Here is an 18,158-nt window from a genome sequence, read left to right on the forward strand (position 1 = left end):
CGCTCGCGGCGATCCAACTAGTCCCGCACAAATAAGAAATAACACTACCCCTGAAACCCAGAAATTATCCAGGAAACCTCGAGGAAATAAGCCCATAGAAATAACTGGTGAAAACAATTAAAGGGTAGACAAGCAAAATGGACATCAAACAGCAAATAAAAATGATGTATACAGAGCTCACCGGCAAGAGCGGCCAGAAAAGGTCAGACCACCCTACGCCGGCGAGCAGAAGACCAAGGTTTGAAACGGTGACCACAGGGTTCTGGAGAGGAGAGGCAGCAGTGAGGACAAAAAAAAGTTTAATTCCCTTATGGTTGGAGATTATACACAATTAATGCAACACTAGTCTGAGATCTTTGAACAAAAGACAAACAAATGCAACAATAGTAAGCATTTTAACATAGGGATTAAATTTTCGTCATGTTAAAAGTCTAGCTCTAGATTTAAACTTGCTTTTATGGAGCATCGATAGAGAAATCAACCATTAATGTACCAAAAGAAATTTGGTACTGGAATTCAAATGTTATCTGCTTTTTGTCGTAGCAGTTCCTCGTTTACAAGTTTTGGGGAATTTCAGAATTGATGAAATCATTCAGCTGAAAAACTTGTCAGACCTGAATTAACAGTCAGCTTACATCCTGTGAGAGTCTCCTTTCACAAGGCCCTTAATTAAAAGAAAATCTCACTTCCTAATAAAAGACATTAAATTCAGACAACCAACTTGTGTTTATGCTAGGAAAGCCAATAGCATCATAAATATATACGAAGTATTAAAAAATCAGAAGCATGTAAAAAGAGGAAAACTGCATCAACTACTGGCAAAGATAACAAATTTAATTGTAATATCGCTCATACTTCCATTAGATCAAGCTGACATATTCCCATATAACAAAAAGTCTCACTAGATTAGATGTCTAAGGAAATAATAGCAATATCGTTCATACATCCATTTCCAACTATTTGAGAACATCTCCAACAACAACAGTAGCCAATCAGAAGAAAGATGGGGCAACTGGTCCTTTAGAAAGGCCTAGACGAACTTCCATGCCATGATGCATGTCTGGAACTCGGAGGGATTCTGAATCACGTGGATCTGCAACAGAACAAGATATGAGACCAGCAAATAGCCCAAACTATTAATTCTCATACTAATATGCTATCAATTTGTAGTGAATGTACTGTGATAAAAGATCAAGCAGGTGGGTGCCACCAGTAACATATAAAATCCAGATAAGAGTGTAGTTAAAAATTGCGAAGAATATCAGTTGCATCCAAAGTACAAAGAAGAAAATCAATGCAAATACTTAAACTCTATTGGTTCTGCTGACTATATCTTGGTTTTGGCAAATAAGAGAAGCATATATTTTGAAAAAAAAAAAAGTTACGTGTTTTATTACCGTTCAGATAATCTTCAAAACCAATATCATCTAAAGTTCCTGTCACTGCCTCCAACCCTAGCATAGAGGATGATATCGGTCCAGGAGGCCTCTGGAACCTGCAAAACAATAAGGAATTGCATGATCAGCTGAACTCAGATCACTTTCCTACCAGATCCCTTTTTTAGCATATGCAAGTCAAAGACTAGGAACTAAAGCTCATATACTATGTATTAGTGAAGCATGTGCCTAGAGCATAGAAAACGAAGAGATTGAAAAATGGTAAGTCAGATTGGAGTCACAACAATGCTTAACACTACAATTGGTATATTTTTTCACAAATAAAATTACGCACTTGTTAAAGATAGGTATTTGTCCAGAATTAAAGACTAGTAAAACACAGGATTAAGAATATACACAACTTACCTAATTGATGATGGGTCTCTACTGACATGCAAGATTTAGTTCAAGAGATAAATACAATAGATACCGATAAACAAAACATGAATATGCTTCCCCAACCCATGGGTATTAAAACAGAAAATTTGGGAGTGATGTGATCATGAAATTCAGAGTAAATTGTAAGTTAAAACAGTATGCTTCAGTGCTTTCTATTCTCTATACATATAAACATTATTATTCAAACTTCAAACCTTTCTAGAAACCAATTAGAGTGCAATCCATCAAAGAAACCACTCCTAATATTTAACCAATGTTCGGCTCAAATGACTGAAAAAACAATTAGAATCCAGCTTATACACTTGGGCAACTAAAAATTAAAAAAAAAAAAATGGAGCATAAAAACTACTACTAATATTCAACCAATGTTCGGCTCATCCTCTTTTTCCTCACAATAGAGTGGTTAGAAACTTTTTTTCAAAGGGGCAGGTACTAATTAACATGAAAAGAGGAAGCAATAGTCCTAGACCAAGCAATAATTTCTCCAAAGCTAGTCCCTTTTTATGAGTATTCATAGTCAACTACTTACGTATTAGTCTCTAGCAAATCTCATGCTAGTAACATCTATAGATTGATTTTACTAAAAATTGATTCGAACAAGGTTTTTTTATTGACTTTTAGCAACTTGGCTCACAACACACTTACGGAACTTCGAGACTTTGAGTCCTTATTCTCTCTCTCTCGTCACCCACCCAAAGATACATAGACTTCTAATCTAACCTTCCTGACACTGATAGCAAACCCAAAAAAAACGGTGGTAATCCCAACAAGCATACTCGTACTTTGTTAGCTGTGATCTTCACTCTCCAATTCATTTTCCAACTCAGATACTTCCATTCATAAGGCATAATCACCTCACCAGTCATGATAGATCAGCTGAAATGTCATAGTTCTAGCCTCTGAAGTTTTTACCTTAATATACCACATCCAAACCCACAGTTTATCCTTTAACAACAATCTGCTTAACACTACCTCATACAGCAGTTGCAGATTCACTTGCCAGTCGAAACCCAACAACAGTAACCAAGATATTCACATAATTTTCACCACATTTCTGATTAACCAATTCCTAACTAACGGAACTAATCAAAAACCTCGCTTCAATCACACAAATCCACCCGAAAACCCCATCACAAAATTGATGTGAGCATTAGTCAGATGGAGAATGAAAAGGGAAGAAATGATGTTGCGGTTACTGTTCCATTGATGTTAGCTATTGCCAAGCTGGACAATGAGCTGGAAAAGAGAGAGAATTAACTTAGAGAGAGAATAACTAATTAGATTCCTTTTGATTAGTTTGTTATGAAGTTGTTATTTTGGTTCATGCACCTGTAATTAAAGGCTATATTAAGCCAATTAGTGGATGTAATTGATCATCAAGAATTAATACAAATCCTCTCTTTCTCTCTCTACATTCTTCTTCTCTAATTTTCTGGTTATTGCTCTTATTGGTTATTACTCTCGAGGTTTCCCTTCTTTCCTTTTGGATTTCCTCTGAGCTAACCAATCTGATTCTCATCCATTAAGTTGGATTGAATCAGGTGGCTGAGTCCTGGTGTCCTGTTAACTGTTTGCATCAAAAATCAATCACTTTATGAACAAATTTGAGTGCAGTAAACTACAAATAAACATCCTCTCCACCTCTACCACTGATTCAGACCCTAAAAAGATCCCCACAATCCTTAGTTAAGCAAAATGAACAAATTCAGCATCTTAACGCCCGAAATTCATATAAATTAGGGTTTTTCACAAATTGAATTTGCAACAATCATAAAACCAGAAATTAAATCTCATTAAACAACAATAACAGCAATAAACAATCAATAGAAAACTAATCAGAAGAAAACCTAGAAAGAATTTGACGATCGAGGTCCATCTTAAGAGGAAGAGCAGAACCATAAGTGTTAGCAAGAATCTTCCTCTTCATCTCTTGCTGGGTTTTCTCAGCCTAAATCAATGAAACAATCATCAGTAACAGAAGAGAGAGAAAGAGAAAGATAGATGAAAATGAAGAGAGAGAAAATTGTACTTTCAAAACAGCGGATTGTAGAGGATGAGCTTCGAGAATCTCGCTCTTGACGCCATGGAAGCCGAATCGAAGAGCATCGTTGTGGATTCCTCCAATTTGGTGTGGAATGACCTTTGTTCCTTCCTCCATTGTTGAACTTCTTCAATTAGCTCGAGTTTTTTCTGTGTTGTTGTTGTTTGTGTTGAGTGAGATGCATAAATTGATTGCTTTTGTGCTTTATGTTGCAGTTTAGTTTTGGGCCGCCTTGTTGTACAAGAAATTGCGACACTTCTCTGTCTTTTCTCTTGTTTTTTAAAAGTTTGGTATTTGCCCATAAGACACATTTAGGGCTTGTTCTCATAAGTTGAAATTCAATTCAGTTCAGTTCAGTTCAGTTCAGCTCAGTTCAGTTCAGTTCAGTTCAGTTTCTAATTTTCTTCTTATAAAATATTCAGTTCAGCTCAGTTCAGTTCAGTTCAGTCAATGAGAACAGACCCTTACGCCCGGTTCGTTTGTATTTTTGGGCAGAGTATGAAATTTTTAACCTATAACTCCCTCTGGCCAATGCTGCGTTTGCTGCCTACTCACCCATAATACTACGTCGTTTCACTTTGTTTCTGGTTTTCTTTTTTTTTTTCTTTTTCCTTTTTTTTTTCCCTTTTTCTTATTATTTTCTTTTTCTTATCTCTCAAATCATTTATATATATGATTCAAAACCTAATTCTCTGTTTTTCCGTTCATTTTTTTTTTTTTGCATTTTCTCTCTCTTCTTAACATTATTTCTCTTTCAATCACGTTTTTTCCTCTTATTCATGGATGAATCATTGATTGGAGCTGTTGATTGTGATAATGATGTGCTGCATTCTTCGTTTGCCAAATTTGATCGTGATTGTGAAGTTATTTTTCCTGCTTCTGGTCGATTGCTTGATTCATACGTTACTCAATGTGAGTTGTTTTATTATTTCAATTAATGTTTGTTGTTACCATTCAATTTAATTTAAGTTCAATTTTGTCTCTGATTTCGATTGTTTAGTACTTTATGTTATTTTATTGTTTTTATCAAATTGATAATGCTAAATGATCATTTATATATGTATTGTTTGTATTTGTACATCTATGTTATTGGTTATGTTCATGTTTAAAAAACTTATGCAGTGGGTGCTAGTGATGAAATTCTATGTGAAGAAGCAACTAAATCATATTTACTTTTTAAAGATTTTAATTATGAAGAAGAAGCTTATGATAGTTATAATAAATATGCTTTTAAGCATGGGTTTGGTATTAGAATTGATAAGAGCAAAACTCGAAATGATTCCTCATTGAAGATGAAAAGATTTGTTTGTTGCAATGAAGGTTGGAAGGATGATAAGGCAAAGAATAAAAGGTCTTATGAGAAACTTGAAATAAGAACTGGTTGTTTGGCTTTTATTCAGTTTAAGATTGATCGTTCAGGTTTATGGACATGTTTCAAGCATTACATGAAACATAATCATCATATGATTCCTCTTGAAAAGAGACATTTGTTAAGGTCTCAAAGAAGTGTTTTTAAAGAAAATTTGCAATTCATGTCTACATTAAGGTGTAGTGGAGTTAAAGTTTTTGCAGCTTTAAGGGCAATGAAGCAGGATGTTGGTGGTTCTCCTAATTTAGGATTTACAGGACCTGATACCTATAATGCTTTATCTGCTGAAAAACAATATTTACTTGATTGTTGTGACAGTCATCAACTGATCAAATACTTTGCTAAAAGACAACTTGATAAGCTAAATTTTATTACGATTTTGAACAAGATGAGGATGTGTGTTTAGTTAACTTTTTTGGTGTGATGGTCGGATGAAGAGAGATTATGAGTATTTTGGAGATTTGCTGGTTTTTGATACTACGTATAGGACGAGTAAATACATAATGATTTGTGCTCCATTTGTTGGCATGAATCATCATGCTAATAACATCATGTTTGGTATGAGTTTTATTTTCAATGAGCGAACTAAATATTTTGTGTGGCTCTTTGATACATTCTTAAAATCTATAAGAAAGAAAAGTCTTATTACAATTATGATAAATCAAGCTCAAGCAATTGCAACAAGTATTTGGAATAATGTATTTCCTCCAAGTGTGCATCATTGTATTTGTGTTTGGCACATTGAGCAAAATTCAAAGAAGCATATTGGGGCTTTGAGATCTTTGGATGGATTCACAGATTTGTTTGGTTATTTGCTGAAGTATTGTGAAACCCCTACTGAATTTAAACTTTTGTGGAAAAGGTATTTTAATTATTCTTAAATATAATATCTATTTTTCGAATTTGTTTATTTACCTTTACTAATATGATCATTCATCTTTACATATATGTACACTTTTTTAGATTGCTTTTTTTTATTTTAAATTTATGTATTGATCATATTATTTTTGAATAATGTTAATGTATAATGATTTTTAATACGATGATTGATTCATATAACATCTATTTTGCATTTGTTTATTTATCCTTAAAAATATGATCATTTTACATTTTATATATATATATATATATATATATATATATATATATATATATATATATATATATATATATATATATACACACACACACATTTTTATATACAATTTGTTCATTTTCATATTATCTAATGATCATCTATTTTATGCAGAATGTTTATGAAATATGAATTTGAAAACGATGATTGGTTGTGTGATTTGTACAAGATTAAAGAGATGTGGTGTCCAGCCTATTCTAAGAAGCATTGGTCTGGTGGTGTTTTATCATCTCAACGAAGTCAAATTACAAATAAATCTGTTTCGAAAAGGCTTAATAAGACACAAGGTTTGTGTGACTTCTACCATGTTTTCTTGATGTTAATTCTGAGTGGATGAGCAAAGAAAATGGAAATGATTATAACACATTGAGGGGTAATCGTCATCTTGCTTTTGCTCACATTAGCATTTTTGTTCATGCTAGGTCTTTGTACACCATTCAAGCATATCTTTTGAAGAAGAGTTCATTAAGGGTATTGCTTATGAACATTTTGATGTTGTTCTTCATTTTCTTGAATATTCATACTATTTATGGAGATTTGGTAAAGATTTGATTAGGTATGAAGTTGTTTTCAACAAGCAAACTCATGCTATATGCTGCACATGTATGTACTTTTAGTGAATTGGGGTTGTTATGCTCTCATTCTCTTCGTGTATATCATTTACATTGTGTACCTAAGATTCCAGATGTGTATATTTTGAAGCGTTGGACCAAGGCTGCAATGTGTACTCATACTATTGTTGATGAACTTTCTTCAAGAACTAATTTGGTATCTTCTACTGTTTGGAGGTCACAAACATTAAGGAAGTTTGTGAAGTTGGTAAGTAGTTGTTGAAACTCTTTGCCTGCAAGAGCTGAAGTTGACTGTTGTTTTAAAATTTTAAAAGACAGAGGTGAGAGTGTTAGGGGCACAATTGATTTCAATGAGGATGCTGAAGTGACAAGGGAATAAATACGTCGTTGAAATGTCTATCCCTAGATCAAACAAAATTTATACACCTAGACAAACCTAATAAAAGTATAAGGCAAGCATAAGGGTCGAACCACTAAGGAATAAAATATGATACTAACTACGGTCTTAAGCTAAGCTACTCCGAAGACTAATGAAGGTTGGTCTAACAAGTCTAACAATGCGATTTAACGATAGCTAGAAAGATAAAGAGAATGTTAGGGAGTCGGGATTCACATGCACTCATGTTAAACACGCTAATTGGGAAAGAAATCGGTTGAACATACAATGTGAGAGAAAGCAAAAAATGCAATCAAAATCACTCAATAGGCTATTTCCTAGGGTCAAGCTAGATGTCTCTACACATGACTTCAAAGGTAAGTTGCAAATTGAGATCAATTGATATTAATAGCTTCCAAATCAATTGTTCGTGTCATTGAAACCTATAATGCAATCTAGCACAATAGTTGAGGTTGATCACTCCTCAAGATATCAAACACATGCACAAATTTCACTAACCAAATTAATCAAAATGATAATCAATCAAATCCCCCCAATTAATCATGAATTAACAATCATGTATGCTTCACCCTATCCCCAACAAATAAAGTACTCACTAATCATTACAAATTTGAAGAATAAAGCAAATTGAATCACAAATATCATAATTTCAAGTTTAATCAAAAGAAGGATCAAATTAAACTCAAATCAAACAAATTCTAACCAAATCAAACAATCAAACATGAATCTAATAGCAATCAAATAAAGAGATGAATTAAAGGAAGAAATTCTCACTAATTATCATTGAATGAACATGAAATCCAAGCTTAGATGAAGTAATTGAAGTACAAAAGAATTCAAGTGTTTCTCTCTCTAAGATCTCCAAATTTTCTCTCTAAAATCCTAAAATAAAAGTCTACTCCAAAAATAGAAGGTCTGTGCATATTTATAGTTATAAGAGAAAAGAGGCAAAAACGGCCTAAAAACATAGAACAGGAAAGCTTGGGCAGGCATCATAGCTTGGGCAAGCAAAGCTGCCTGGCCGAGCAAACCCATATTTTTGCATGGGCAGCTTGACCAAGCTAGCCTTGCTTGCCCATACTCGGGCCGCAAGGGTAGTAGAGATGTGCGCTGCTGGCGTGATGCTAGTCATGCTGACAGGTGCTCGGTTATGCAAAAGGGCTTGCCCGAGTCAGGCTGCCTGGCCGAGCAGGAAAGTGAGGGCTGCGCGGGGGGGGGTTGCTTGGTTAGGCAAGGTAGCTTGCCCAAGCAAAACGTCCTGAACAAGACATAAATTTCCCCCTTCAAAACCTTGAATAAAAATCAAATGCTTGGCCAAGCAACTTGCCCAAGCCACTAAGCCTTGAGTTCCAACTTGAGATGCTTGTACTCTAGCTACTCGTACTTGATTTAGTTGACTTTCAAAACTTGTATTGGGCTTCCTCCTTGACATTTGAGCCTCGTGAAATCCCGACACACCTACAAAATAAGCCAAACAAACCGAAAAGCGAGAGAATATGAAAGTAATGCGTAAAATGATAAGAAAACCATTAAAAGCACGCATTTCTGTAAACTAACACAAAATCACGCAAATCAAGCATTATTACCTAAAAACACGACATAAAAGGCTAAAAACATAAATAAAACTACGAAGAAAACAACCTTATAAGTGCCATAAATGACACTCATCATGAAGATATTGAAGTTGTTGATCATGAAGTTAATAATCCTCCAAAAAAAAAGGCTTATCGGTGAGAGAAATGTACGGCCTAAGAGTACTGTAGAAAAGGAGTGTAAAAAAGCTAGGGTTAATTGGAGGAAGAGAAAGTCATCATATACACCTTACATGAGGGCTAAAGGTCAAGCAGGAGTTCTAGTAATATTGAACATAAAATCTTTCATATTTGATCATTTGGTTTCATACTAATGTTTATTTCCTTCATTATAGGAATTGGATGAGAATGGACTTCCTGTTTCTTATGCTAATTTTATGTGTGATTCTAATGAATTGGTTATATTGAAAAACCCACCTTCTAAGGTAATATTTTTATAATTCTTTTTTATTTTTTCTTAAATTTGTTCAATTATGTTTTTATGCATGATCAAATTGTATTTTTTTTAAATATAATTTAGGTTGCTAGGAAGTAGGGCTGTACACAGTTTGGTCTGGACCGTAATCAAACCAGACCAAACCGCATTTTAGCGGTTTGGTTTGGTTTACGGTTTGGAAAAATATGGTTTGGTTTCGATTTTTGGGGAAATATGGTTTGCGGTTTGGTTTGGTTTTTCGAAAATTATAAACCAAACCAAACCGTAAACCAATAAACCGCATTTTAATATTTATATAATTTTTAATTAAATTAAAATAGTTATTATATATTATAAAAAAATTAAAAAAAACAAAAAAACATGAAAAATCATTAGAAGACTATACGGTCAATATACTACTATACTCTATACTCATTCTCAAATATCCATACTTAAAATTCAATAGGTCATATAACTCATATTGCTCTTATTGTGTTAGCACTTAGCACTTGATTAGTTGGTTGTTATTTTTATTAAAACTTTGTAGTAAAATTTAATCCCTTTGGGCTAATTATTTAAACTTTATTATAAATTTATTAATATTTGACAATTTTTTTAGGAAAAAATGTCGTCTCATCATAAACCGCAAACCAAACCGCACCAAACCGCATTTTTACGGTTTGGTTTGGTTTGGTTTCAATACTAAAATGGTTTGGTTTGGTTTGGAAAATTGACCAAACCGTATTTTGCGGTTTGGTTTGGTTTAGACTCAAACCGCACCAAACTAGACCATGTTCACCCCTACTAGGAAGGCATCTTCCATAGAAAAGGTTCCTTCTTGTTCTAATGAATCTGATGAAAGTATTTTTAATGGTTTTAATCAGGTATTTGTTTTTTAATTAATTTTGTTTTTATTTAAAAAATTATATTAATTATGTATATATAATTTTTGTATTATTGTTTTGTTGCTTAATTGTATTATTTTTATAAGTTGCTCTTGAAAGTTCTTGTGGATCCAATTTATCTTTTGATGAAGATATTTCTGCCTTTACTAAGGTTTTATATTTGTATTTTTATCATGGTATTTACTCTTTTTAAATGTCATTTATAGTTTTCAATATGTACATTTATATTTATGATAATGTTTAATATTTTGTATCCAGGAGAAAGATTTAAATGTTTCAAGTAATGCTCATGTTTCTTCAAGTGTTTCAAGAAATGTTCAAGTTCCTCCAACAATTGTTCAAGTTCCTCCATGAAATGTTCAGTTACCTCCAAAACATGTTCAAGTTCCTCTACCATCTTCAAGAAGAGTTGAAGTTACCACAACTATTAAAGCTCCGATCCTTCAAATGTTTAACCTCCTTCAAATGATCAACGTGTTCAAGGCATTCAACGTGGTGGTCAACATGTTTCTTATAAGTACAATAGGTTTTTAGCATTTTTTGATACTAATGTAGCTAAGAGGTTCGCAAAAAATAACAAGTAAGAATTTGTTTTGTTGAACTATTATACTCCAGGTTGAGTTTAATATTTTAATATTTTTCTGCTAAGTGATGTAAATGAACAAATTTGGTTTTGGTAATGAGCATATACTCTGTTGGTAATGAACATTTTAATTATTAATACTTACGTATAAGTAATTAAAATTCAAGTACAATAATAAATTTATAAAATTCGCAATTTTCATAACTCCGGGTTGATTGGTTGAGTTTAATCTTATAATGTTTTTCAGCTAAGTTATGTAAATGAACAAATTTGGTTTTTGTAATGAGCATATACTCATAATTATATTGAGCTTAATGCCGAATAAAATTGAAAACATGGTGGCTCACAGATATGTTGAGCGGCCACCATGAAATAAGCCTAAAGGCCGCTTGAAAAGAGAAACCAATGTTGCCTCAATATGGCAACTCGATCTTCTCAAAATAGGGTATGAAGTGTGGGTCGAGTAAAACTCAATGAGATTCCAACAAAATAGATTGGCTCAGCGACACTTAATCGAACAATGATGTACCCAAAAGAAAAAGGAGCAATCCGCGTCAGCCGAGTAAATCCTAACAGAGCTACTCGGCCACCAATCTTGCACTGGCCGAGTAGAGTGTTTAGGAATGGCATTTTTGCTGAACCACTCGGCCGCGCTCTAATAATGTCAAAATATGTCGACTACCAAGTGTAGCAAGGGCATACTTTATTCAGCCATCCGGCAAAAAAGCCTAAGGGCCAGTCTAAACGTTCAACCCCATCAGTACGAACGAAAGACCAAAAGGGAAATATAAAAAATTGCCTAAGGCATAAGTTGCCCATCTAGGGCAAAGATTTCCCTAGATGAACGAGCCATTAACTGGTCCGAGGTCTCGGCCGCCTCATGCCAACTAGCCACCAGAGCAACTGCCTCGTCCCTCTCTTTGGTGAGGGCCTCGTCCGCCAGTCTCTCCTGTTTGAGGGAGTCTCTAATTTTGAAGATATCCTCAGACTGTCGGGCGGATTTCTCGGACAGGGCATTCATGGCCGCCTGATGACAGATCTGTTCCATGGCCAACAGGCCAGTGTTCTCATCTTGCAATCGGCCAAGATCTGCCTAGGCCGACTCAAGCTCGCAACTCTGCTTCGGACGCCAGTCTTAAAAGGCAAAGAGCCTAAGGAGAAGATGTGGACGAGCAGAAAGTTAGTAAAGAGAAACAAAATGGAAAAAAATGGCTAAGTATTTGCCAAAGAATTGGAAGACTACCTTAATGCAGCTGTTGATCATTGGACCGAGGTGCTCATCATGGATACCCTAGTATTTTTTGTAACACCCCCAAATCTCCCTCTACGGATATACCAGTATAATACGTATAATTATACTGTAGAGATAGACTTGGGCGTATTACCGCCGCGTGATTACGCAAGGCTACTCAAACTTACTAAAATAAACCAATACTTTGCAGCGGAAACTTCAATACTCTTCTTTTATTAATACTTATAAAAATAGTAACATTGTTATGAGTGTTCAAAAATAAAGACAAGACCAACATTCCTAAACTAGGTGAAGTAAATCCCGGGACTCCCATATGCTCATTCATGAATCCACCTGAAAATAGTCAACACTGCTTACCATTACGGTAAACAGGGCGAACCAAAACAAATAAGAAATACGGATTAGCAAAATATGCTAAGTACGATAAGTGCAAGATAATGTAAACTCAATTTATTCGCTAACATGTTTCAAAACCAATTTCCATTAAATAATCCAATATTTCCAAAACTCATGATTCAAAACCAATTCCAATGATTCAACATTAAAAATAATTGATAAATAAATTCCTTTAAAAATCCAATTCCTTTTGAACCAATTTCTTTAAATCCAATTCCTCACCCAAGTGTGCACACCCCCAAGCTAGTCTCCTTATATTACAAGGCTATTCTTGAGGAAAGACTAGGTCATACAAAGTCCATATTATTATCAATAAACCAAATCCGCATAGTGGGATTACCAACATGCTTATAAAGCATTAATAATAATATTTCAATGGTTCAATAATAAATCCTTTTAATATCCAATAATTCCAATATAATTCAAACTCCTTCCACATACTTTCAAAATCAAAATCTTTTAAATAAATACTTGAGAATAAAATCTCATATTAAAACTTTTCAAAATCAATAACTCTTCCTTGAAAAACCTTCTATTTAATTCAATAAACTTTTTAAATCAATTCCTTTAAACATGATAAGTAATTCGATCAAACCATTCAAAACATGATTTAAAAATCAATCGTTAAAAATACTTTTATTAAAACTAATACCTTCAAACATAATTTATTTCATAAATCATAATTCAATTCAATCACCAATCAAGTCATGTAAAAACATGATATTCAAACCAATCACTTTCGAAGGTATCTAGCCACCTAAACGTACCTTGATCCTTGCTTAGCTATACACACCAAAAGAACCTCAAGAATCTTGGTTGAACACACCCTACAAATAAATATAACCTTAATCAATATAAGGTTAACAAATAATTAAAAACCCCCAACTATATGTACATGAACCTTTTAAATTATTTTCTCATAAACATCATTAAAAATATGATTTTATACAATTAAAACTACTCATAATAATTTTTATAAATCCCCCATAATAATAATAATAATAATAATTGAATAAGAGAAGAGAAGAAGAAAAGATAAGAAACCAAGGAAAAGAGAAGAATTGGATTTGCGTTGGAAAGAATAGGCAGAACTTGCAGAGGCTATAACTCCTTTGATATAACTCTGAATTGGGTGATTCTTGAGTCTAACCTCAAGGATTTTTTGAGAGGAACAACTTTTTATGAAACGTCACTACCCTAAAAACTGACCAGAAGTGCCCGAAAATTGGCTTCAAAGATGAACGGGATGATTTGTGTAAAATTGAGAAGAAGAAAAGAAGAGAATTGGTGTGAAGAATGTGAGAGGTATGAAGGGGTATTTATAGGCTAGTATGAGCATGAATTATGGTAGGAAAATGTAGGAAGAATTATGGTAATTAAGGTTTAAGAAATTACTTGGAGAAGTGAGTAAAGAATTAAGGAAAGTTTGGATATTAAGGTGATTGTGTATACTTGAATATGGAATGTATGTATGTCATGAAAAATAATAAGGAAATTAGAATTACTTGGGGAATAATCAAGAGTAACAAAAGGCAAGAGAATATGATGATTGGATACTAAAAAGATGGAGAATTAGAATTAAGGAAAATAGGAGATTCCCTTACTAGTATTTAGGAAGATTTTACTCGGTTTAAGGAATAAAAATAATTGTATAATAATATAGAATAAATAATTAATTAATTAAATACCAATTATTTACTAATAAATAATCAAGAAAAATCAAATTTTCCATACATGGAAAATCCGAAATTCCTTAGCTCTTTATTGGAAATTTTCGGCCATAATAATTAATTTATAAAATATTATTTTTCTTTAATTAAAATATCCGATATATGTAAATAATCCGATTTTTAAAATAAGATAAATGGATAATAAATCTTATCCAAAATAATAATTAGATTTCAAAATACTTTTGGCGCCAAAATTCAAATATTATTTTGGCTCCAAATATTAAATTTACTAAAATACCCTTTTTATAAAATAATTCCTAATTAATTAATTAGGAAAATATGTGTGAAAATACGTGGTATTACATTTTTCCTGAGCCTGGCGTCCCGGCCTTGCGTACGGCCCTATTCAGAGAAGTTCTTGGGAGACAAACGTCCAAATCCCTCCCCATCCTTGCGAACAGGCTCGTTTCGGGCCACCTCGAATGAGGGTGGCTCTGAGGGCTTGGAGTCCCCACTAGGTGCCAGCTGGGGTTGTTCTTCTTTAGGTTGCGCCGACACAACCCGCGACCTTGCCCTGGCCGCTGACGTCCCCGAGGGGGTCTTGGACGCCGAGATCTTGCGAGATTTGGACGACCCCTCGTCCTTTGAAGCGGGCACCGACCGCTTCCTCGCAGGCTTAGGGGTAGCTGTCTGAAAAAAGCAAGGAAAATTCATATTAGCAAAATCCGTTCAAGTTGCATTGAAGCTAAGAGCATTGAATTCAAATTAACTCGGCAAAAAGCACTCAACCCCTGTCCGAGTAGGGTTGTAGGAAAGAAGCTACATTTCAGTTTCACTCGGCCAGGAGTAACATCCGAACTAGATAGAAATGCAATGTTACTCAAAGTATGGCAGGTCGGACGCCAGAAATAAATAAAGAAAATAATAACAATAATAATAATAATAATAATAATAATAATAATAATAATAATAATAATAATAATAATAATAATAATAATAATAATAATTCAAAGGCAAAGGGATAGAGAAAGAAGCTGTCCGTACCCCCTTCGCTGCCTCATAATGCTCCCTCAGCAGTCGGTATCTCTCCATGTTAAACTCGTTCATTTACATCTCTCCCCTTTGCACTGGATCGAGCTTGGCGCGGCTTCCTTTGAAAATAACAAAGTATTGGAAGTTAGAAAAATATTCAAGGAAATAAAAGAATAATAATTCATACAACGAAGGTTAACCTTGGGAATAATTCCTGAGCAGGCCGAAGAAGGACATGAAGATAGGATCCCTTAGCCAAATCACTGAGGGAATCCACCTTGGAATGACATATACTCAGCGACCCCCTCTGATTTCCCGCTTGACTGAGAAGTAGTCAAGCTGAGCAGCATGGTCCGGGTGAATTGGGGGGCGAGTCGGCCGGTGATCCCCTCGTCCAAGTTGGAGGGGAGAGGAGTTGAATTTGTTCATATTTTTGTTGAACTCCCTATCCCTCGTCTCGACGAGGTAAAACCTCTGCTTCTAGTCACGTTACTTGGACGGCTTGAGCAGAGTCACCATGTACTCCGGCCGGGTGCTAAGAACAAACCACCCGTCCGAATCGGCCTCCATCTTTACCATGTTGTGCATGGCACAGAAGACCGGGAAGTTGGGGGTTGAAGCCCATCCAAAGACAGGTCACCAAGTATCAAAAAATGTTGATCCAACTGTTCGGCGATAGCTGGATCAAAGCTATCTGATAATCGTCCAGGAGCTCCTGGACGAATGGGTGAAGAGGAAAGCGGAGGCCAACTTTAAAGGCCGCCCTATATACGTTGAAGCCTCGGCGGATTATCTTAGGATCATCCGAGGCGGCCTCCGAGCCGGAGGTTCAAGGGGGAGTTATTGTTAAACCTTCTCCCATCATGAGGAATGATTCTCATTCCCCGAATCTATTGTTGAGGTACGCCAAGGCGACGTGCCCGGTCATGCAGCTGTAGGGGCTGCTGAAATTATTTTGTTCTTCAGCCTCGGCCTCGGCGTCAGGGTTTTCACCACCCTGTTCGGCCGGTTGAGGTGCAGGTGACCTAGCTGCACCAAAATCGCTGGACAAAACTCTGTCTAGCTCATCTGCTTCGGTAGAGCTGCCTCCGATCGAGTGCTGCCTTGGCTCGGCCATCACTAGCTCTTCAGGCACTAAGGGGGTTTTTCCCTTGTCATCCGTACCGACCCAAGGATTGTGATTTCCAAATGGAACGGGGCGGGGGCAATCATTATGTTCGTCCTAGGTCTCGCCGATCTTAAGGCCTGAGAAAAGGGGGGAGCAAGAGTACGTCCGGCAGCCACAAAAGAGTCGCCGCCCGTATAAGACTATGGTCGATTTTGGCAAGATAGAATAGCAGCCGCAGTAAAAGACTGTGGCTGATTTCGGACGGATTGAGCTGCCCTTGCTCGAGAAGAAGGGGGAGGCACAGTGGTTGGCCGCTCGTCCTGTCCTTGGACCGAGCTGGTAAAGAGAGTGCGGGCCGCATTCGGGCTCCGTCCAAAAGTAGAGGTGTCGCGTTGGTTCTGGCGCTCCTCAAAAGAAGTGTTCATCTCTGAGCATTCACTATCACTCACAGTTGCCAAGGTATGAATGGTGGTGTTTATGCTAGTGTTCTCTAGATCCGTGTTGTTCGGATCATAAGAAGCTAAGGGTTCTATTAAGTTGCCGTCTGGATTACGAGCAACACAAATATGAAGACTCGTCCCCGTCCATTGTAGACGCCTCAGTCCTAGGTGAACAGACGTCCTCATGAGGAGAAACGGACGAGGCCGAGTGTTGAGCCAGTGTGTTCAAAAAAGAAAATAAAAATCAAGAAGGAAGAGGAGAGTATTCGGTTACCTTTGTACGAGTAGAAGGTTGAAAAACTTCGAAGATCTTGGATGAAGAAGGGCCGGAAAACTCTAAGTCTTGAACGGAAAACTCGAACGGGCGATGGAGCTCTCGAAGATTCCAGGAAGAAGTAACTTTCTCTCTCTAGAAGCTCTAACTTCTATCTAGAAAGTGAAAATGCAAAGTAAAAAAAAATTAGTGAAGTCAAGGCCTTCTATTTATAGGCAAATTTGAGGGGGTAAAATGGTAAATTGTCCATTTCTGCCTAAGGAATGAGAAATGGTTAACTTTCGAAATGAATTTAACCTAGAAGTCGAACGGTTTTCACACTCAATTAATGCTAGTGCAAATAATTATCATAAGTTCATATTTAGCAAATATAAATATTTAGCAAATACAATATTCACATTTGAGAGAGAATATTGTACTGATTTTACAATATTTAATTCATTTTTCACACTTAGGGGACCCAACATAATATTCTCTCTCCTCCTATTCTTCCACTACTTTTGCTTTTTATAATTTTTTTATTTTCTCAACTACCCCACTACCTCCATATTTTATTACTTTCTTCAATTTCTCCTAAAACTCCACGCATGGAGAAATAGAGCAAGTATTTAAAATGGGAGGGAGTATTCCTTAACTATTGTTCCGCATGCACAAATCAAACACTACACCGTCTATTTGTGAAATTTCATTATCTAACATTTAAACATCTTTCATCAACATACTAAACAAACTTAAACAAGTTTCACCATATTTATTTATATTATAGTTTACATATCATTATCATATCAACATGTATTATTATGAGAGACGTCATTCCATTGTCCTATGTCCGTTGTTTGACATGCTGATGAGCTAAAATAAGTACAATTTGCATGAAACAAATGGTTAAAATACGGATAGATTAGCACTAAACTTAATTAAATTAATTCGGATTAATAAAATCTTAATTAAGGCGGTAAAATACAAAAAAGAGCCAAGATTCTTATAGACTATTGACTAATACTCGTATTAATTAACAAAAATGCAGGTCATGAGGAATTAGCTAAAACCAAAAAACAGGGAAATTATAATATGGTCAGAAACTAAGAACTATCAATAATAATTTACACGGGTGCAAATCAAATTATGATAAAAGGAATATA

The 18,158-nt window shown here is 35.3% G+C and overlaps 3 protein-coding genes across 3 annotated transcripts; 2 read left to right on the plus strand and 1 right to left on the minus strand.

Moving 5' to 3' along the window:
* Positions 1-782: 782 nt before the first annotated feature.
* LOC145617600 (cyclin-B1-2-like) lies at positions 783-4,074 on the minus strand. The gene is made up of 4 exons (XM_081672314.1): positions 3,865-4,074; positions 3,683-3,783; positions 1,398-1,495; positions 783-1,093 (listed from the first exon to the last, which is right to left on the minus strand). The coding sequence occupies exons 1-4, from the start codon at positions 3,991-3,993 to the stop codon at positions 993-995; spliced, it is 429 nt and encodes a 142-aa protein (XP_081528440.1). The 5' UTR covers positions 3,994-4,074; the 3' UTR covers positions 783-992.
* Positions 4,075-4,655: 581 nt separating this feature from the next.
* Positions 4,656-5,651, plus strand: LOC145616998 (protein FAR1-RELATED SEQUENCE 5-like). Its single transcript, XM_081671707.1, has 2 exons — positions 4,656-4,788; positions 4,999-5,651. Exons 1-2 carry the CDS (start codon positions 4,656-4,658, stop codon positions 5,649-5,651), a joined length of 786 nt encoding a protein of 261 aa, XP_081527833.1.
* Positions 5,652-5,898: 247 nt separating this feature from the next.
* LOC145616999 (protein FAR-RED ELONGATED HYPOCOTYL 3-like) lies at positions 5,899-10,615 on the plus strand. Its single transcript, XM_081671708.1, has 6 exons — positions 5,899-6,107; positions 6,495-6,687; positions 6,803-6,936; positions 6,998-7,199; positions 9,277-9,366; positions 10,520-10,615. Exons 1-6 carry the CDS (start codon positions 5,899-5,901, stop codon positions 10,613-10,615), a joined length of 924 nt encoding a protein of 307 aa, XP_081527834.1.
* Positions 10,616-18,158: the final 7,543 nt, after the last annotated feature.

This window comes from Chenopodium album, chromosome 26 (assembly GCF_948465745.1).
Source record: "Chenopodium album chromosome 26, dcCheAlbu1.1, whole genome shotgun sequence".
NCBI lineage: Eukaryota > Viridiplantae > Streptophyta > Magnoliopsida > Caryophyllales > Amaranthaceae > Chenopodium > Chenopodium album.

Bases quoted from the DNA above. Each gene is read 5' to 3' on its own strand.
- LOC145617600 (XM_081672314.1), bottom strand. From the start codon at position 3,993: ATGGAGGAAGGAACAAAGGTCATTCCACACCAAATTGGAGGAATCCAC. The intron at 3,784-3,864 runs GTACAATTTTCT...TCATTGATTTAG, and splicing joins TACAATCCGCTGTTTTGAAA to GCTGAGAAAACCCAGCAAGA. The intron at 1,094-1,397 runs GTAATAAAACAC...GTTCTGTTGCAG, and splicing joins TTTTGAAGATTATCTGAACG to ATCCACGTGATTCAGAATCC.
- LOC145616998 (XM_081671707.1), top strand. From the start codon at position 4,656: ATGGATGAATCATTGATTGGAGCTGTTGATTGTGATAATGATGTGCTG. The intron at 4,789-4,998 runs GTGAGTTGTTTT...AAACTTATGCAG, and splicing joins TGATTCATACGTTACTCAAT to TGGGTGCTAGTGATGAAATT.
- LOC145616999 (XM_081671708.1), top strand. From the start codon at position 5,899: ATGATAAATCAAGCTCAAGCAATTGCAACAAGTATTTGGAATAATGTA. The intron at 6,108-6,494 runs GTATTTTAATTA...TATTTTATGCAG, and splicing joins TTTAAACTTTTGTGGAAAAG to AATGTTTATGAAATATGAAT. The intron at 6,688-6,802 runs GTTTTCTTGATG...TGTTCATGCTAG, and splicing joins GTTTGTGTGACTTCTACCAT to GTCTTTGTACACCATTCAAG.